General features: G+C 41.7%; 1 protein-coding gene across 1 annotated transcript in view; it reads left to right on the forward strand.

Annotated features, from left to right (window-relative positions):
- The window catches only part of LOC119741060 (supervillin-like), an 85,872-nt gene that overhangs the window by 44,827 nt on the left and 20,779 nt on the right, over positions 1-20,266 (forward strand). Inside the window, exons 12-20 of the mRNA XM_038216707.1 lie at positions 6,427-6,594; positions 7,829-7,961; positions 11,533-11,743; positions 13,093-13,248; positions 14,299-14,548; positions 15,456-15,643; positions 17,621-17,788; positions 18,487-18,623; positions 19,264-19,420. Coding sequence (XP_038072635.1) covers positions 6,427-6,594; positions 7,829-7,961; positions 11,533-11,743; positions 13,093-13,248; positions 14,299-14,548; positions 15,456-15,643; positions 17,621-17,788; positions 18,487-18,623; positions 19,264-19,420 — 1,568 coding nt within the window. The remainder of the gene's footprint in view (positions 1-6,426; positions 6,595-7,828; positions 7,962-11,532; positions 11,744-13,092; positions 13,249-14,298; positions 14,549-15,455; positions 15,644-17,620; positions 17,789-18,486; positions 18,624-19,263; positions 19,421-20,266) is intronic.

Here is a 20,266-nt window from a genome sequence, read left to right on the forward strand (position 1 = left end):
CCCCTTGGGGTAATTTTTTGACCCACTTTTTGGGGGACCTAAATTGTTTTGCCCCCCCCCCCCCAAAAAAATTGTTTCCTGGATCCGCCCTTGGGTTTGGATGAGTCAATATGATGTCATCGTTTTGGACATTAAAACTTTTTGAGCACAACATTGTTATAGCACAATATGATTTTAAAACATCCTTTCATCTTGTCAACACAACAGAGCACTGTGTGTATGTGTACATGTACATGTGGCAGGTTTCATTTGAAAATGAATGAGTCAGTCACCGTGGGAACATAGTTACAGAGTAGCTACATGGAAGTGAAACTTCACAAACTCAATGGCCCTTCAGTCTTCAAGTCCTACTGACACTGACAGCTTGGCGGTAGGGCCTTGGTCTTAAGTGGGAGCAAAAACACAAACTGGGACCAGAATTGATGTTTGGGTTTAACCCTGGGTCATGGATTGCTTGTTGGCATGTACAGGATAATGACATGGCTTGTTCCATACATGTAAACATCATAAAGCAAGCGCCCTGCGGTTATAAAGGTAGGCTGTGGACATTTGCAAGGATTTCTGTTCCCTAGTATTGGCCTGTACACGTAATGCAGCAGACACTGGCTGAAGGAGGCCAGATGAATGATCTACTGAGTCTGGCAGATATTCTACGACTACGTGTTTGCACTTAGGCCTACTTGTAGTTGTACAGCAGCACTGTTGGGCAAAAGTGCTTAACAAGTGCTTATTTGGTTACTTTGGAGTACATTTATTATGTCCTTAAACTTGATTTTCATGTACTGTATGTGTACCATATTTGGTTGTACATTGAAGCATCAACAACCCTCTGGTCTGGGTATTCTCCAGATTTGTTCATTATTTGAATATAGGTTTGGTATTGTACATTCACATTTCACATGTACGTGTATGAGGGATTAGGATTTTGCTCATGCCAGTGTTTCAGTCACTTATTTCAAACTTGAGATTGACTCGAGCACTGCAGTACTTAGGAAATGACATGTACTGGTATGTATAGTGCAGAAGCGTATCCAGGGGGGGGGGGGGGGGGGGGGGTCCCTGGTGGATTTTTGTGTCAATAATTTTTGTCGGCAATTATTTCAATAAATGGTCAGAGAGTTCTGTCATCAATCCCAAAAAAAGAAAACTCGCTCAAAAAACATTACAATGCACCGTGAAAAGGGGCATATAATTTGCTTTTGATTTTACAGAGGCCAAGTGTTTTGAGGCGGCCCCCCCCCCCACACTTTTGGATTTTACGGAGGCCAAGTGTCTGGAGAAAAAGACATTTCTACATTTTGGCGCAGATGTGCGGTTGCCCCCCCCCCCCCCTCGACATCAAAAGCTGGATACACTACTGGTATAGTGTACAAATTCCAATGCAAGTACCGGTACATGTAATAATGGGGGTCCAGCTCTGGATCCATAATGAACTTGTAAGTTTTTTTTGTAAGATTAACCGCAGCGAATATGTGTTCAGATATAATTTTTCCAAAGGTGTAAGTTTACCAAGTGTCTCATTACTGGTCAATAGGTTTTTGCATATTTGATGATCGCGTGCAAACAAAGCTACCCAAAATGTGTTGAGATGTGTTCTGGCAGACTAGTGCAGAACGGTAGTTTATCTTTAAGAGGGAAAAATGCCTGCTTAACACTCCTATGCACTCTGCCTTGCTGACCAACCCCACCCTACCCCTACATTGTAACCCCCCCCCCCCACCTGGCCCCACCCACCAAAAACAATTAATTGATAATAAAAATTAAATTTCCTTCATTTCAGCACATGTAATTCTAGACTAAAAATTTGGGAGGGAACCCTAGCTTAAACAGTTTTTGATATTTGAAGACCAAATATGAAATTTCTGGCCAAAAACGTGGGATTTGAGATTAAAAAAAAAGTTTGCAGATTTTCACGGTGAAAATTGTGAAAATTGAAAAGCATTTTTTTATTAAAAAATTCTTTGTTTCCCCCCCCCCCTCTTTTTCATTAGCATTTCTTTTCATAATTATGCAAATTTAGGGCTTTGCAAATACTTTGGAGGCTACCACCCCCAGCTTTTCAATAGAACTGTGCCTACATTCAAAGGGACCACGTCATTCCCTTGTGACTACATGTACGTGTGAAATCATTTTGTAAAAAGAATCACATTGGCGTCAGATGACGCAAGGCAGTAAAGCCCAGATATCGGCACTCGGTGACCCCCAGAACAGCAGATGGAAAGGTGTTAACTGGTTAACCCAACCGTGCTCTGCTAATGAAGCCCTGGATATACTGTACACATGTACACATGTACATGTACTATGGTTGCTTACCATGGCGTTATGTATGCATAGCATTGCACACATATACTGCATGACGCAATTGTAAACAATTCCAATAAATGAGACATTGTCAAATATGTTTTTGAAAAAAAAATATTAGTACATTGCAGTAATTAGGACAATTTCAAATGTGTAATAAAGGAAAATGGGTTATAAAATTTTAATTAACAATACCTGTTAATTTGACACTTTTAGTATATTTGTTTTTATCCAAATAATGGCCAGATTAAAAAAAGTTACCTGCTAAACATGTTAGCCAAAAGACTGGTTCATACGTGTGAATGAATGTGAAGCCAACATTCAATTTTCCTCTGATTCGCTGATTTACTCGTGTTTTACTTCTCATGTCCTTACCAATTGAAAAAATACTGTACAAAGTCTTGTGTGGTTTGGACTTGGAGTTTCCTCATTTTTTTTTTCTTCTAAATTTCCAGTTGCTTGTCTGAACTACAGTATTTACGGTACATACATTGTACTTCAATGTTCCCAGCCAAAATTCCCCAAAGTTTACATGTGTGATTTTTTTGTCAAATTCGCAAATGAAGATTTGCTTATGCTGTCACAGATATTTGTAATATTCATTGAAATCAAAGACACACAAACCAGACAGGAACATAAGTGTAGTTACAACTCCTCTCGTTTTCAAAGCAGAGATTTCTAACGCCATTTTCTGCTGTCTGTGTTCCAGCTGTTTATTTCCTTGTTGTGAATTTGAAAGATCGATGACAAAAGACTTAAACCATGCAGTCCATACATGTACAGGTACTTGTTTGATACTTACATGTACATATGTAGGTTCATGAATGTGAAAGTGATTTACATTCATAGAACTGGAACTTTCCTTTTGTTTTTATTTTGGTAATATCGGTAGGAAAAATATCTTTTGCTTTAAAAAGTAATTATGGTAGGAATAAATACTTAGTTTTAAAAAGTAAAGATTGGTGTTACTTACCTACAAGTAATCAAATGGAGATTAGGCAGAAGTTAATAAAAGTACGCTTTGTACCCCGAAAATGTCTTCAAAATGAGAGACAATAACAAAAACAATAACAAAAAGCTCAATCGGAACTTGGAAGCTGCTGGCCAACAAATTTGTGTTCATGCATGAGTCACGTGATTGTGTCATGTAATTTCTGGAAGGAGTAGTATTTTGAATAAAATTATCAGGTTATTGACCCCAGTGACCCCATGATGCCCTTTGACCCCAGTTTGGTCATGCGACATGTTGGGGCTGGGCTACTGATACTTTTGACAAAGTTTGGTTGAAATTGGTCAAAATATGTAGGAGCAATAGACAATGTCAACGTTTGTTAATAACTATTAACTAACTAACACCCCAAACTGTACCGGTAACTACATGTATAACTAACGGAGAGACATGATGATTTGTTGAGCTGCCCGCAGCTAAAAAAGTAGACCATACAATAATAAAAAGTGGACTAATAATCATTGTATTAATCATCAGTGTCCTGATCCAAATCTCACTTTCAAATTTCACAACCCTTCAAATAGCAAAGTGAAAATGAATCTAGCCTGAATAACGAATAATTACTAGCCTGTTTTGAAGGCCGAGTGTCAAGAGTGGGTAGGACTTTACCAGGAAATGAGGAAGTAATGTACACAAACTGCCCACTCCCGGTCTTAGCGATGTTGGCATTCATTCAAATACCCGCCTTTTTTTATTTGTGGACTTTAACCTTGCCGACCAACTATTTTATTGCCTGTATTGTTTGACCTAGATAATGTTTTATGAATGCAGACATCATTGCATACACTTAATTGCATGTTTGTTTGTTCTACTTTTAGAGACTCTACTGTATAATGTCCTTGTTTAACATGTTTTGAAGAACATATGTACCGGTACATGTACTTGACTTGTACATATACATTCACAGTATGATACCATAAAATCTAAGGGTTATGTGCGGCCTAGTGGTTAGAGTTTGTGGCCTACGTACATGTACATGTATGATAGGTGATTCAGGGGTTCAAATCCAGCTGTGGGCCATAAATTGTGTCCTTGGGCAAGCCGCTTCACTCCCACTTGCCTCTGTCCACCCAGGAGTATTGACCTAGTGGTTAGGGCTTGTGTCTCATGATCCGAGGGTGAAGGGTTCGAATCCAGCTGCTGGCCATATGTTGTGTCCTTGGGCAAGCCGCTTCACTCCCACTTGCCTCTCTCCACCCAGGAGTATTGACCTAGTGGTTAGGGCTTGTGTCTCATAATCCGAGGGTGAAGGGTTCGAATCCAGCTGCTGGCCATATGTTGTGTCCTTTGGCAAGCCGCTTCACTCCCACTTGCATCTCTCCACCCAGGAGTATTGACCTAGTGGTCAGGGCTTGTGTCTCATGATCAGAGGGTGAAGGGTTCGAATCAAGCTGCTGGCCATATGTTGTTTCCTTGGGCAAGCTGCTTCACTCCCACTTGCCTCTGTCCACCCAGGAGTATTGACCTAGTGGTTAGGGCTTGTTGTCTCATGATCCGAGGGTGAAGGGTTCGAATCAAGCTGCTGGCCACATGTTGTTTCCTTGGGCAAGCCACTTCACTCCCACTTGCCTCTCTCCACCCAGGAGTATTGACCTAGTGGTTAGGGCTTGTTGTCTCATGATCCGAGGGTGAAGGGTTCGAATCAAGCTGCTGGCCACATGTTGTTTCCTTGGGCAAGCCGCTTCACTCCCACTTGCCTCTCTCCACCCAGGAGTATTGACCTAGTGGTTAGGGCTTGTGTCTCATGATCAGAGGGTGAAGGGTTCGAATCCAGCTGCTGGCCATATGTTGTGTCCTTGGGCAAGCCGCTTCACTCCCACTTGCCTCTCTCCACCCAGGAGTATTGACCTAGTGGTTAGGGCTTGTGTCTCATGATCCGAGGGTGAAAGGTTCGAATCCAGCTGCTGGCCATATGTTGTGTCCTTGGGCAAGCCACTTCACTCCCACTTGCCTCTCTCCACCCAGGAGTATTGACCTAGTGGTTAGGGCTTGTTGTCTCATGATCCGAGGGTGAAGGGTTCAAATCAAGCTGCTGGCCACATGTTGTTTCCTTGGGCAAGCCACTTCACTCCCACTTGCATCTGTCCACCCAGGAGTATTGACCTAGTGGTTAGGGCTTGTGTCTCATGATCCGAGGGTGAAGGGTTCGAATCAAGCTGCTGGCCACATGTTGTTTCCTTGGGCAAGCCACTTCACTCCCACTTGCCTCTGTCCACCCAGGAGTACAAAATGGTATGGGCATTAGCTGGGGAGTAACCTTGGATGAACTAGCATCCCATCCAGGGAGATTAGAATCATTCTCATTTCATCATGCTGAGGAAACCAGTGACAAATGCTGGCCTGATGGGCCACATTGGCTTGTGACAGACTTTACTTTTGCTAGGAAAGCTACATATATACATACATGTACACCACTGTTCAAGATTTTTACTTAAATGTACATGATGCACAAGTGCATGTGTCAAATGTTACACATAAACGTGTACAGTAATTATCTATAGGGCAGTTTTGTAAGCTGTCACTAGTACATTTAAATCAAAGTTTAGAGCTGCAAGTTGCAATTTTTGAAGTGTCTTAACATTATACTTAGACATGTGTGTAAGTGGGAGGTTCTTGATGTCATATTTGTAAGAAAAAAAATCTTCAATGACTCGATTTTTTCTTAAATGTACATGTACATGCACAAGTGGATGTGTCAAATGTTACACGTACACGTGTACAGTAATTATCTATAGGGCAGTTTTGTAAGCTGTCACTAGTACATTCAAATCAAAGTTTAGAGCTGCAAGTTGCAATTTTTGAAGTGTCTTAACATTATACTTAGACATGTGTGTAAGTGGGAGGTTCTTGATGTCATATCTGTAAGAAAAAAAATCTTCAATGACTCTTCAAACTTTTATGGTAAAAATACACAATAGTTTCTTGGTGTCTACACTTATTATTTCTTGTTGGTATTAAACTGACAAGTTGATAACTCCCAAGCGTCCTTTTATTGTTCAAAAAGTGATATCAAATCATCAAATCCTAATCATGTTCTGGAGAGCAGCCCGGTTCAACATGAACAATATTACTTCATCACTCGTTACAAATCCTCATCTTGTTTGGATAACTTTCAGACCCAAATCCCCATCTGCCAAAGATGCCAGGGAGCGCGGCCTGTCCCCACGGCGACTGAAATCCCCCGACCCAGGACGATACAAGACCCAGCCCGTCACGCCCGAGGAGATGGCCAAAGTACGGCAGCTGACCGAGCCGGTCAAGACCTCCGGCTCCATTGCTGAGAGGTGAGTGTGTTTGTTGGTCGGTGGATTTGTTGGTTGGTGGATGTGTTGGTTGGTTGGTTGGTTTGCAATTTTCCCATTAAACTTTTGCATTGCAAAATTGTTTTGTACTCTGAGGGATTAATTGGAGGATTAATGGGGGATATCCCCCGCTGTCATTTAGGGAGATTGAGATTAAAGCGATTAGGGAGGGACTTACATGTATGCTGACATATGCCTGGTTCTCATATTCAGACATGTCAGACTAAATGAATTATGCATACTTTGTGCCATATGCAATGTGTCCCTCCTACAGGGCTTGCATGAGCTCATAGTATCATGTGAGCTGATTCGGCGATAAATTATGCAAAAAACAGGTGCATCTTGACCTCGACATTCTGACCATTCAACGGGTGCTTTCTATATCGGGTCTTGTCATGGATGTCTAATAAAACTTAGACATGACATCTATTATTCTTTTTTTACGATGTGAATTGAGCAAAAAGGTCTGCGGTCACGCACTCTATATGTTATGCGATATGTTACGCGATACGCCAATCAATAATAGAGCTGGTCAATTACGATTGTGTCTAGGTTCTGTAGATCTATGCGGGCCCGGCCGCTGGTGTGTTTCAAAAACACTGCATCCGAATCGACCATTCACAATCTTTGTCCAGATTTGAGAATGAAATGACGTCACGATTTAGTAAAGTTGACTCCGATTGGCTGGCGCGCGGGGCCGCATAAATTCGCATTCCTAGATGTATCAGACGTTGGACCGGAGATAGGGCTCCATGGACAACAGGTGATACGCAGACTAATTAGTGTTGGGAGAAATCAGGGTTTTAAAAATCTGGTTATCCTAGGTTTTTTCAAACTGTAAAATGGTTATCCATTACCACTGGAAGTTCCCATCTAACAAAAAGTGACGTGTTTATTCCCTTGAAAAATAATTACATGAATGTGTACATTAAACAACACTACTGGGCCCAAAAAGCTAACATTTTACTCAGAGTTGAATGTCAACTTATGTCAGTGATTCAAACTTGCCTTTTCAAATGAAACCAAGAAATTGCATTTTGCACATTTTTAAGGCAAAAGCTGTTCTTTTTTTGTGATGAAATCATGGTTTCAAATAATACACATATGTACATGTTTCTTTGCACACTTGCACTGTGTCCATTGTCCATATATTTACAAAGGTACTTACAACCAACAAAGTCAATAACAACATTCTCTGGGATATTTTTTTTTTCAGATTGCAATCTTTGCAGAAGAGTGGGCAAGAGGATTGGCAGAAGCGCATCAACAAATACAACGACTCGCCGAAGTCTAATCTGAAAGACTTCCTCAAAATACCCGGCACTGAAACATGCAGGCAGCCAGATGAGGTTAGTGCTAACTTACGTATATTTTGGATCAAGTTACTGTATATGATGGTTTTATGAAAAGAACTTGCTGCAGTCCTAAGGACAAACTTTTTGGAAGAAAAAGCCATGCTTACACGAGTAATTACCCAGTATGGTTTGGATGCCCAGGTACCAAATATTGAACAAAAATATGGGTACCCGGTTCCATTTTTGGGGTTGAAGTACCCAAAAATCTTGTACATTCTTCTGACACAACTTTTGTTAAAGGATAACACTATTAATTACCCCGTGAGCGCGAGTGGAACACGGAATTATGTCCCACATATGTGGGACACAGACGCACTAATTTTCCGTGTTCCGCGAGCGTGATAACGAATTTATCTTCAAGCAAACTTGACGCGCAGTAAAGTTGGACCATCGCTTAACACGAACCTTTTAGCAGTTTAGCGCATGCAGCTGGAATGTCGCTCGCATCTTGGAATAGCGCAATACACGCAGGGTGCAATATGGACCGTGCAATACAGCCTCATATCACACTGTTGTTGCCATGGATCGACCAATCAGGATCGAGGATTCAAGTTTACTTGAAGATAAAACCTTAAATAACAAAATAAGAAGCCATTTTGTAGGTGAAACCATGCTCGTGTGCATTTTGTCTGCATTCTAAAAGACGAGGCATGCACGTGTTGTTTTTAACCTATTGGTCGAAGGAACATTTAGCGCGTACATGCTACCTGTCCGCAAGCCTGAAAATTAGTTGATACATTGTAGATCAGTTGCTCATGAGGCGAGGAATAGTTTGTTTAGAATCTTGTTCCCAATCGCTCTCAATGATATAGAATTCAGTGACTAGCGAACGCCATTATTTGTTGCTGTCTTATTGGTGGGTGCAGACCAGTAACTCAGTCCAAAATTGCCTACGCCTGCCAAATCAGGATTTGCAAGCCCTCAAATTCTTCAGTATAAGAGCATGTTGTGGGCCATGAACTGAAGGGTCTGTAAAAAAGAAGAATGGACGCCGTGCACAGCTTGTCTTTCTGTGAAATTTGGATAAAATTGGGCAATAAAAGAGCTCAGGCATCGTTTTTCAAAATGGTGATGGGCTTCAGGACCATTTTCAGGGGTGATCATCTTCGGATGGCAATTTGTCCAAAAGTCATTGGATTACTCTCCCCCCCCCCCAAAAAAAAATAAAAATAAAATTGAACGGAAAAGTTTAACAATTTTTGGAAGACTAAAGTACAGTGGTCTTATTAAGGCAGTATATTTAGTGGTCTGCACACTGGTGCGTTAACCTCAGTGGTTTTTTTTTTAATATGAAATTATACTGTACTGAAGTTTGCAATTGCAAATAATGGCAAATATACTTTTCTCTCCTTGCGGGGCTTGTGTAACAGTTCATTGAGAGAATTTTGCAGTGCATGTGTGCCCTTGACAAGTTTTCAGTGTTAAAAAATTTGATACCGCTAGTTATACATGTTTGTAAGCATTACTTCAACTGCTACATTGTATTGTTTGAGGTAAACTACAAGATGTACAAAGCGTCATGCATTGTACACAAGCTTTCTTACATATTGTTGTTTACTTATACGGTAAATTGCATATGCTCTTATGGTGTGTGAGTTTAACAAATCTCATGCTTGGTTTGGCAATATATGACCCATGGAGAAAACGCCAACACACTGACAGCAGTCGGTCCGCTTGCTTTGAATAAGGGCAATGTTGACTTTGTGTTGCCGTCAAAAACTGTTTCCAAAAAAAGTGCAGCTTTTTTTTTACGGAGGAATGGGCTTTTCAATGCAAAGTGCCTGAAGTTTGTCCACCCACAAGTTTGCATTTGTGAAATTCTTTTGTTGTGAATTTGTTTACCGGGGATAAAATTGTGTAATTAACAAATGACAATACGGTTATTGTGTTTTTAATTTCTGCATTCCTGTTTTTTTTTCCCCTGGCAGGCTAGGACAATTTTTTTTTTGGGGGGGGGGAATGACCCATTTCTGTAGTCACTCCATGCTCGGTGATGTGAGAGAGTTGAAAACAAAAACAAAATTGAAGGTCTTTTCAGGTTGAACTTCAACCAATGACCTTCTGCTTATGAATGCAGACGTCTTTAATAAATAAAAGACGAGATTACAAATTTGGTTTCCATTGTCGAGATAGGCCTTTGTACTTTCATTTGCTGTCGTTATCCAAAATAGGAAATCATTGAATCTTGATTTCCACATTGCATGGTTGAAACACCAAGCCTGCTTATAGGTTATTCTAGATTAGGCCAAAAAAAAAAGTCTCCGGTTTCTGGTATGGAGCTTGCCCAAAAAGTGGTGCGGCGACACGTTTTTTTTTTTTTTTTTTTACCTGACTTTTTTGCTTCAAATGTCGGCTGATGACTGCAAATGGTGCCCGACTAAACTTAGTGCAAATATATGGGAGTCCAGAGAGGCCACATAAAGCTTATTCTCGACCATAACCCAATCTAAAAACACGTTAAAATTGTGCAGCAGCAGGATTCCAGTCAAACCTGTGAGTTTGGCGGTTTTGAGACATCATCTTTCATTGAAAAAAACCTTTTTCAGTTTGCCGACGCGCATGGCTACAGCGACGCGCGCGCATACCAGAAACCGGAGACCTTTTTTTTTTGGCGTTATGGAGAGAAGGAAATATTTTGTTTTGTTTATCTGGACCTACCACTTTTAAAGGAATTCAAAAACTTATGAAGTGTCCTACTCTTTTAATGGACCATCTATAATTGTACCCCTTTGACAGAGTCTCATTTGACCACGTTCATCAGGGAATTTTTTTGGGAGGGGGGGGGAGAATTTATTGTCTTATTTTTCATGGATGTCAATTGACATGAACCCTATACCATGATGCTTTGTAAAGCCAGGGATGCATTCAATTATTACAGACATTAGCGCGAATGTTAGCTGAACCACTGTGATTGTACCGACCGTAGACTGAATGAACATGCCATGTGAAAAACTCTTGTCAAAATGATGCGATAAATCTTAAGTGCATTTTGCAGGTGGAATTTTGCTAGTGGTACAGAAAGGTTTTTTTTGGTATGTACACGAAGGAAAATTGCAACCCTAACATGATATGATCAGGACGTATCACGAAGTGTGAGTCAGCCACCTTGGAAAATGAAAGCAAACGACTCTGGAAGACCGTTCCCAGGTGTTGCAAGCATTCGCCGTGTTGGCCAGCAAACAGTCGGCCCCACTTGCTTGAACATTGCCAATATTGGCAAACGTTATCATCCTGGGGTACCATGGTCCAGTAGTTATGGTCTCAGACTCACGCGCACTGGCACACTGGTTTGAACTTCGACGTGGAACACGGTGTTTGCGTTCTTGGGCAAGACACTTTATCTCAATTGCCTCTCTTCACCCAGGAGTATTAATTGGTGCCTCTGAGGTTGAGAGACAAGTTTGCACAGATCTCAAAGTGCTGCAGAAACTGTAGTGTCATTGTGGCTTGTAGAACAGAAACTTTGAGACTTAGTATACAAGCACCATATCATTAAGCACCAATTTAATCGGAACGCACCCCTGATTTTTAGCGGTTTCCTGTCTCCCAATTTCCCGACACACAGGATGCTGATCTGGCCTCCTGCAGCATCTCCAAGAGGCTGGAGCTGATCCAGGACAGCCAGAGCAAATGGAAGAAACGTGTGGAGGAGAAAGATGCCACACAGTTCACCGTCTCAGGGAAGATGACCAAAGCTGGGAAGGAAGTGGTGGAGACGTCGCCCCAGCTGAGGAGAGCTGGGAGTTTGAGAGTCAAGCGGGGAGGCTCATTCAGAGGTCAGCTTTTTGTTTAGATAGAGAGGTTAAGTTATGTACATTTTTGGCAAGGATGGATGCACTTAAAGCTACAGTCCATCATTTGCAGCTATCCAAAAAGTAGGGCCAATGGTTTTCCGCGATCGCGGAAAACGGACGGAATTTGCGGAATCTGCTCCTTGAAACAGAAAACGGAATTTGAATCTGAAGAAAATAACTTCTGCAATTTTATTGATAAAAAAACATAGTTTTGTTAAATTTATTGAGTCCAAAACGAATTGTTGATGATTGATTGAACAGACGAGCCATATAACAAATGAGCGGTGTTTATATCATGATTTTTGGGGGGACAAAAAAATTCAAGATCAGAGCAATAAATGTTATGAGATCATTACCGTAGTACGCGTAGTCATGGGAGTGACAGTCCCGACGCACGCCGTAGCTGTCGGTCAGCGCATGGGTGAAAATCATCACACTTACGGCACGCTCTAACGGGTCTCTTTTGCTCCATCGGCAGGTTTATTTTTCTCCGTTCAATCAATCAACCATTCATATAACATCTAACTTTGGCTCTATTGAAATGCATGTTGTGCTTACCGGTAGGTCAAAAAATCTACCGTAAACTATCCTATTTTGTCGCTAACGTTAGCGCGAAAACGAACTGGCGGACATGAATTTCGCTTTGGCCAGCTGATGTGTGTGACGTCCTGGGATTGGCCTGTACGGCTTTTGCATGTTTCTTGCGTGTGTGGCAGTGGCTGTGCAGTATATGACTTGACTGTGGTGAAGTTAAATACTACGTCTGTACATTCATCGGCCGTTGATAATATAGCAATCTTTTATTGGCAATTTTTCCGCGTTTTAACCAAACGACTATTTCATTATCGTCTTGGAATTATTTACTGTGTACATAGTATATGTTTAAATGCCTTTTTTTTGTATTGAATAAATGTGAAACGGAATTTTTCAGCCTGAAACGGAATTTAGGATTTTTCAAAACAGAATTTGCACTTTTCTGAAACGGAAAAACATTGGCCCTAAAAAAGTAACTGACGTAATTTTTGTTGAAAAACATACTTGGTTGAAAGAGGTAGTAAGGGGACTAAACGCCCTGTAAATTGTTTTTTTCTGGCATGCTGTCATTTTGAAGAAATCAATGAAAGAATGCATCGATGCAAGATGCATCGTAAACACCAGTACAGACTTCTTACCACTCGCCCTCTGACCTCGCTGGGTTTTCTGGCCAATATAGCAAGAAGTACCATAAGTGACATACATAGCCACTGGTTGGTCATTCCAACCCCCCAATTAAAGACTTAGTGACATGTTTGTGGGAATAAACAAGTGTCATCTATTCATGTCTTACATAGGTCGTGTGACTCTTGGTGATAAAAAAGATGGCGATAAAAAAGATGCTGACAGTAAAGAAGGCGAGAGCAAAGGAGCTGAGGACAAAGAGGCAAACGCCAGCGACAAGAGTGAGGACAAGAGTGAAAGCACCAGCAGCATAACCATTAGTGTCTCAGGTAAACGAGGCTTTGCATTGTGGGTAATATATTGCATTGTGGGTAATATATATACATTGTGGTAATGTATATGCATTGTGGGTAATATAGGTTTTCCCGGCCAATTTCCTGAAATGTTCATTCACTTCTGAAAATCAGTCATTTGTTTTCGTCTGAGTTTGAATACACGTCTTTAATCCCATTTTCAATTCAAAAGTTCAATCGTTTTCAATGTCTGTGCCTTTGGTTTTGAGAAACAGACGGCCAATTACGTTACCTGTGCATTCATTTACTCAAGCATACCTTTTCTAAATTGACTTTTGGTTTGATTTTTTTGATTGACGGTTAATGAAAAAGAAACCCCTAATGGTATCTGGTGCCTATGGCATTAAACTAAAAGTGAAATGGAATGGTGAATGTTTGAAATCGTCCTCTAAAAGCGAAATAGAAGTCTTGTAAACGAATCCGAATGGACATAAACAAAAGGTGCTGCTCAATCACTTAATTGATTGAACTGAAATGGGATTGAATGCTCTGGTTGCGAAAACAAAAGGTGTGTTCAGAGCGATTCTCAAATTCACACGAAAAGGAATGACCGATTTTCAGAAGTGAATGAACATTTTAGGAAATTGGCCGAGAAAACCTATATATTGTATTGTGGTTAATACTTATCTTTCAGTACAATGGATGATTATTCCAAACACATGTAGACGTTCATTCAGTCTATTGAATTTGCCTGCCTTTCTTTTTGTGTGGATTTTACAGTCAGTGTATTGATGATTTGAAGGCCGAGAGGTTTTTATACGTGGTTCCAAGTAATAAGTTTTCCTTGATGGACAAATACCAGTAGGTTGTTGAAGCTCAAAAACAAAGTGATTACCTGAACCACAGGGTGACTTTACAGTTTTCTCAGAGGCTGCAGGTTCAAATTCTTCCCAAGTGAATTTTTCGTCCAACCTTATATTGATTTAAATGAAATGAAATTCCATCGTGCAGTTTGATAACTGTAAAATCATTTTTGACATTTTGAAACGAGGGCATGAATGTACAAAATATATGTGTTACTTCCAGGGGAAACACAAGACAGTAAGAGCTCCTCTACCAACGCAACAACCACCGAGTCGGAATCCGAGTCGGGCTTTCGCATCGTCAAGAAGAAGATTGCCGTCATGAAGCCAGACGATGAAACGTTTGCCGAGTTTTTCAGTAGCAGTTCGACAGTCATCACTGAGACCGCTATGCTACCCAAGGACCGCAAGGCCTCCCTGGATGATGTCACTCTCTCTGACTTTGATGCCCTGTCAGACATCCAGCTTCCAAAGTAAGACATGTTAAAGTTAATTGTACCAGTAACAATAATTTGAAATTGGTATTCCAGAATCACGGTGAGCCAAATAGTATTAGGAGTGACTCAGGTCGAGGTGAATTTATTTTGGTTTCAGACGGTTGAGCTTAATGTGTTCATTTTTCTATTGATTAAACTCTGAAGTCTTTTTGAACAATGGTAGCAATCAATCTTTCGATTTTAGCAACTGCTCACTGTTTCAAATATGAAACCGTTCATGTTCTTAATTCAATTCCTGGTAATAGATTGGTTTGGTCTGTCTCTGGAACTCCAGTAAAAAAACGGACGTAAAATGTCCTTTTGAGGGACCTGTAGAGTCCTGTTGGACAGATATATACCGGTATGAGGATACTGTCGTAATTACACCTCTCATACTGGTAGTTATTACACAAGTGCACATCTTTTTTTGGCTAATGTTTTTATTCATCAGGGAAGTTACAAGTAGCTAACCCCAGGCCATATGAACCGCAATGACTGATGTTCATACTAGTTAGTATCTGCTACTAACTTTGGCTGGTTGATAGTAAGCCAAAGATTAGCTCTTAGACTCCCAACCACGCAACAGTTGTGTTTGTAAGTCTGGATTTTGTTGAAACCGATAAATTCTATGGTTGTGTTTAACAAATTTCAACATTTGACTGAATTCTTGTGTAATTACAAGATAATGAAGTTAAATGTGAACAAGGTGCAGTAAAAAATATTCAACGTTTCATTTTTAGGGAAGTAGTGAAAAATGACTTGTGTTGGTTGATTTTGAATACCTCCCTCCGCTTTGAGTATTTGGAGGTAGTCAAAATCAACCATAAACCTTTTAACCAGTAATTTTGCACTACTTTCTCTCAAACTATTTGTACACCGCAAGATGTTTCATTATTTTTTGAAGGTTAACAGCACTCTCACGGAATCGCATGTCGCTGAGACCCAAGAGACGAGCCCATGGCACCAAGAACCCCATCCGTGCCCTGAAGACGCGCAGTAACGTCATCACGGAGTATGAAGAGGTGAAGATGGAAATGATTGAGACGCAGGTGATGGACAGGACGGCTGTCATGAAGGCCAGGCGAGTGGAATGTAAGCAGTAACTTTGCTTTTACTTTCTTCAGTAGTTTTTGTAGGGCTGGTTACCTCAAAATACAAGCGAGTGCAGCAGCATCATGCACAAGGCGCGTGATTGGTATGTGATCGCTGTGTTGTGGTTACCAAGCAGCCACGCGTCAGGTTTCGTGCGCTCGAGCGGCGTGGCCACAGAGTAAAACCACTGCAGCGATTCGTGTGCTGCATGTACATGTATTGATTTTTACGAGACCAATCACGTGGCGCGTCACAATACATCAACAGTTTGTGTGCTACACATACTGATTTGTACGAGACGTGATCCAGAGAAATGCAAGTTAGAATGAAGCAATAATGATAATCGCACAGTGAGGAATCCAGAAGAATAATTACAGAAATCAAAAATCTGTGTCCGTGTCAGTTGACCTCTTTGTGTGTGCAGTCCTGTTCCAATTTGCCTGAGTCTGTCTTGCCCCTCCCCCCCCCCCCCCCCACAAGTCCTGCTGTTCCTAACAGTCCTTAGACCACGATCTGGTGCATAACAATACATCAAAATCACATTGTCAAATTACTCACGTTTCAAAACAAGAAGATAGGGTACAAAATGTGAAGTGACATTTAAAACAAAAAAAAGATACTTATATAATATTGGATGGCTTTGGGGGGGATACAAGAATATATTGCAATATAGCCTTGGTCAATGCTCTCGTCGTTATTCGTCCCGTACGTACGCGGTCAATCGTCGGCATATATCCTCACGCGCGCGCTATGCACATGCATGTAAAAATACAGCGCGAACAGCGACCTCACGCGGCCACTATTTTTATGCAAATCAGTTGGAGACGATGTCGAGCCTTGGTTCAATCGTCCATGTGAGGTTTTTGGGGTGGTGCTCATTATGTTAATAGCCTTAGCTGACCTTAAATGTCGTTTTCTTATTGGTCGATCGTTGCGTGGAAACTTGCATAGTGAAACGTGGCACCGTACATAATCCATACACGTAGCTCCATGCACGTACCCATTGTGTGTCTCTGCACACGGCACCAATGCACAAAAACTGTGGTTCCTGTCACGTCCGCAAAAGGCGAATAGCTGCAAATAATTTGATGACGTCCGGATTTACCAAGGTGTGATTGGACACTCCACATATTAGCCCCGCCTACATTATCTGTATTCGCATACGAGGTCGTGCACTGGAAATCTAGCGCAAAGTAAAGAAAAACATAAGCTTTGGTTGACGATTGAACCAAGGCTCGACATCGTCTCCAACTGATTTGCATAAAAATAGTGGTTGCGTGAGGTCGCTGTTCGCGCTGTATTTTTACATGCATGTGCATAGCGCCTGAGGATATATGCCGACGATTTGACCGCATACGGGACGAATAACGACGAGAGCATTGACCAAGGCTAATTGCAATATCAATAATATTGCAGTCATCCGGGTACTTAATTGACATAAAATTGCAGTCATCCAGGTACTTTTTATGAAAGCTTACAATTCACTGCTTTATTATTGACACTGGAAGCCTGATAGAGTTAATAACGTGGTTTATTTAACCCTAACCATCCCAAATCCTCCGAAATCCTTTTTGCAAATTGGAGGAATTTGCAGGATTGGCAAAAGTGCGTTGCTGATTTCGGAGGTCTTGGGCCAGACCTTGTGTTGTTTATGCTCAGCCTAGCATAAATTTAGTCCTTGATTGTACTGGACATCCTCCGCACTGCTCCAGGATGTCACTGCCTCTGCCTCAGCCTATTGACAGTCATAGCCGGAGGATTTTGCAGCATTCAGGCAGTGGTCACCTCTCCACAGACCATATTCAAGAAATAATGGAAGAATTTGCAGGATTGAAGCTATATGCTATTTTTCCATGAGGCCAATTGGAGGATTTTGCAGGATTGAGGCTACATCCTAGCAAAAAGGCCTAGGGAGTTAGGGATACATGTATGTAAAAATTCACCCATAAATTCTGCATGTTTTTGCTGCTATCCTAGTGTCATCCCAGTCCAGGCTACACCACTCTGCACGGAAGGGACTAGCCAGCAAGGAAGACATCAGCAAGGGACTCAAGAAACTACAGAAGGTCAAAGATGTCAGGGAGATGGAGGGCAAACTCAGTCAGCTACTACCATACAAGGAGCTCATGCTGCTCCATATAAAAGGTGGGCTGAAATTGGACGGCAGGGCTTGAACAAAAGATTTTTATGGGGAGGTGGGGGTTTAGCTGTAAATGGCTGTGAAACGTACATGTGTGCATGCTGAATGCCTGCCATTGGGGGGGGGGGGGGGGGGGGCGTGTAGCTTGATGTCTGTCTGGAGCCAATGAGGCTTTCCCTTTGTATTAAAAAAACAACTTTAAACATTCCTTTAAGATGGGATGCCTGTCCATCACAAGTAATAGTACAGTCTGCAACGAGTCATATGGCCCAACAGGCCGGCGTTTATCTCCCGTTTTCTTGACATGAAACAAATGAGAATATTTCTACTCCCCCTGGATGGGATGCCAGTCCATCGCAGGTTACTCCCCTGCTAATGCAGATACCCACCAATACTCCTGGGTGGAGAGGGGCAAGTGGAGGTAAAGTGGCTTGCCCAAGGACACAGCATATGGCCAGCAGCTGGATTTGAACCTCTGACCCCCTGATCATGAGTCATGAATCCTAACCACTTGACCACACTCCTCCTCTGCCCATCACACACAAACTAGTGCTGAAACCTTTTTACATTACTCTTATCTTGTTCATTCCTCCGTGGCTCAATTAGCGCGGTCAAGCCTACCGCTGTGGAGTGTAAAACTTGTTATCGACTGTTGATTTTTATATTTGCCTGTAAGTTTTCCCCCTTTTTTCCCTTTTATCAGGGAGACGCTTCGTCCAAGTCCGACTGATACAGCCCTCCACTGAAATGCTGAACACCGGCGACTGTTTTGTGCTTGTTACGCCCAAGGAGTGCTTCCTGTGGATCGGGGAATACTCAAATGTCATTGAGAGGTCAAAGGTCAGACATTGTATTTAAATGAACATTGTTTTTAGTTTCAATGATGACAGCCCACTTGATTAACCCTAAATGGGCCGGGGAATCTGCCCCCCCCCCCACCTTTTCCGCGATAGCCTTGAAAAAAATTTTTTTGCGACCCGAGCCGTTATGACTTTTTAGCCTCGAGCCTTGCGCATCTTTTGATACCAAAAACATACAAATCGGACCACGGGTTGCCACGTAGGGAAAAATCTTCCAGCTGTGAAAACTGAATTTTCCCATATACGTCGTGTACACAGTGCAAAATTGCCATTCGTACATATGATTAATTAATTAGCCATAATTCCAAAACCCTTTGACCTATAGTCATGGAATTTCTTTGGTATGTTCATGAAGAGTTGCTCTATGCATGTACCAAGTTTCAAAATTTTGCGTCACTCGATGGTCGAGATCTTAGGCCCCCCCCCCCCCCCCGCCCCGACTGAGAGATGGTCACAATAACCCGGCCCTTTTAGGGTTAAGATGTTGAACATACTTGAATGTGATAGCTGCATCCTTGCATTAAAACCCTCTGCATCTTGTACAAATCTGCAAACTTATTGTTCCTAAATCATCTTTTCACTCGATCCAATTGTTTCTTGTTATCATTCATATCCCGTAGGCATCAGAAATAGCCCAGATGATCCAGACGACGCGAGACCTGGGCTGCAAGGCGCCCTCGTTGGTCACAATCGAAGAGTCTAAAGGCAAACCCCTGGGATCGCTGAGAGACTGGAAGCGGTTCATGGCCACGCTCGGTGGAGAGGACGACGTCAAAGGTTGGCAGCACTGTTGTAGAGCCATACTTCCTTCATTTAGTGCCATATTGCAATCTCCAGCTCCAATGCATTTCACTTTTAGGGTACTGAGAACTCTAGAGACTGACTTGTGCGATCCCATTGTCCCTACGCGATGTTAGCAACATTAGCAATGGTGCAAACCTGGGAAATAGCAAAGAGGGATCACTCAGAGAGGATAGGGCTTCTGACTAGTGCCCCTTGAACAAAGATATTAAACTTAAGGAATTATATTGTATGACATTTGAGTCGTTAAAGATATAGTCCATCATTTGTAATTTTTGTATTTTGTTCATTTGAAGCAACAAAAGTGCTCAAAATCTAAAGAAGGGTACTGAACAACTAACCTGATGAAGTTTCAGCTCAGCTTCAGCTATATATTCCGAGAAAAACAGCATTCTAGGATCTCAATTTCAAATCAAAAGTTGCTGAATCATGTTTTGAATTGGGCCTGAATTCAGCGTCTGAGACACGTTCTCACTGAGCCGATTGCAGCTACGCGATGTCGCGTACTGATCCGACGAATTATAGCAACCGCGCGTGTGTGTGCATCGTGCCAATGCTTGCACGCGCTTCGCCGAATAACAAAACGAACTACTAATTTATATTTCCTACGGTGCGTCTTAAGAAGCACTGTTGGAAAGGCCTTCTTTCGTTGATTACTTCAAAATGACAGCTTGCCAGAAAGAATAATTTCAAAGGGACTTTAGTACCCTTACTATCTTTCAACCAAGTATGTTTTTCAACAATAATTATGCCAGTTACTTTTCGGATAGCTGCAAATGATGGACTATAGCCTTAAATATCAGCTTCTCACTGTGTGCAACG

The sequence above is a fragment of the Patiria miniata genome, unplaced genomic scaffold (assembly GCF_015706575.1).
Source record: "Patiria miniata isolate m_02_andy unplaced genomic scaffold, ASM1570657v1 HiC_scaffold_5, whole genome shotgun sequence".
Lineage (NCBI taxonomy): Eukaryota > Metazoa > Echinodermata > Asteroidea > Valvatida > Asterinidae > Patiria > Patiria miniata.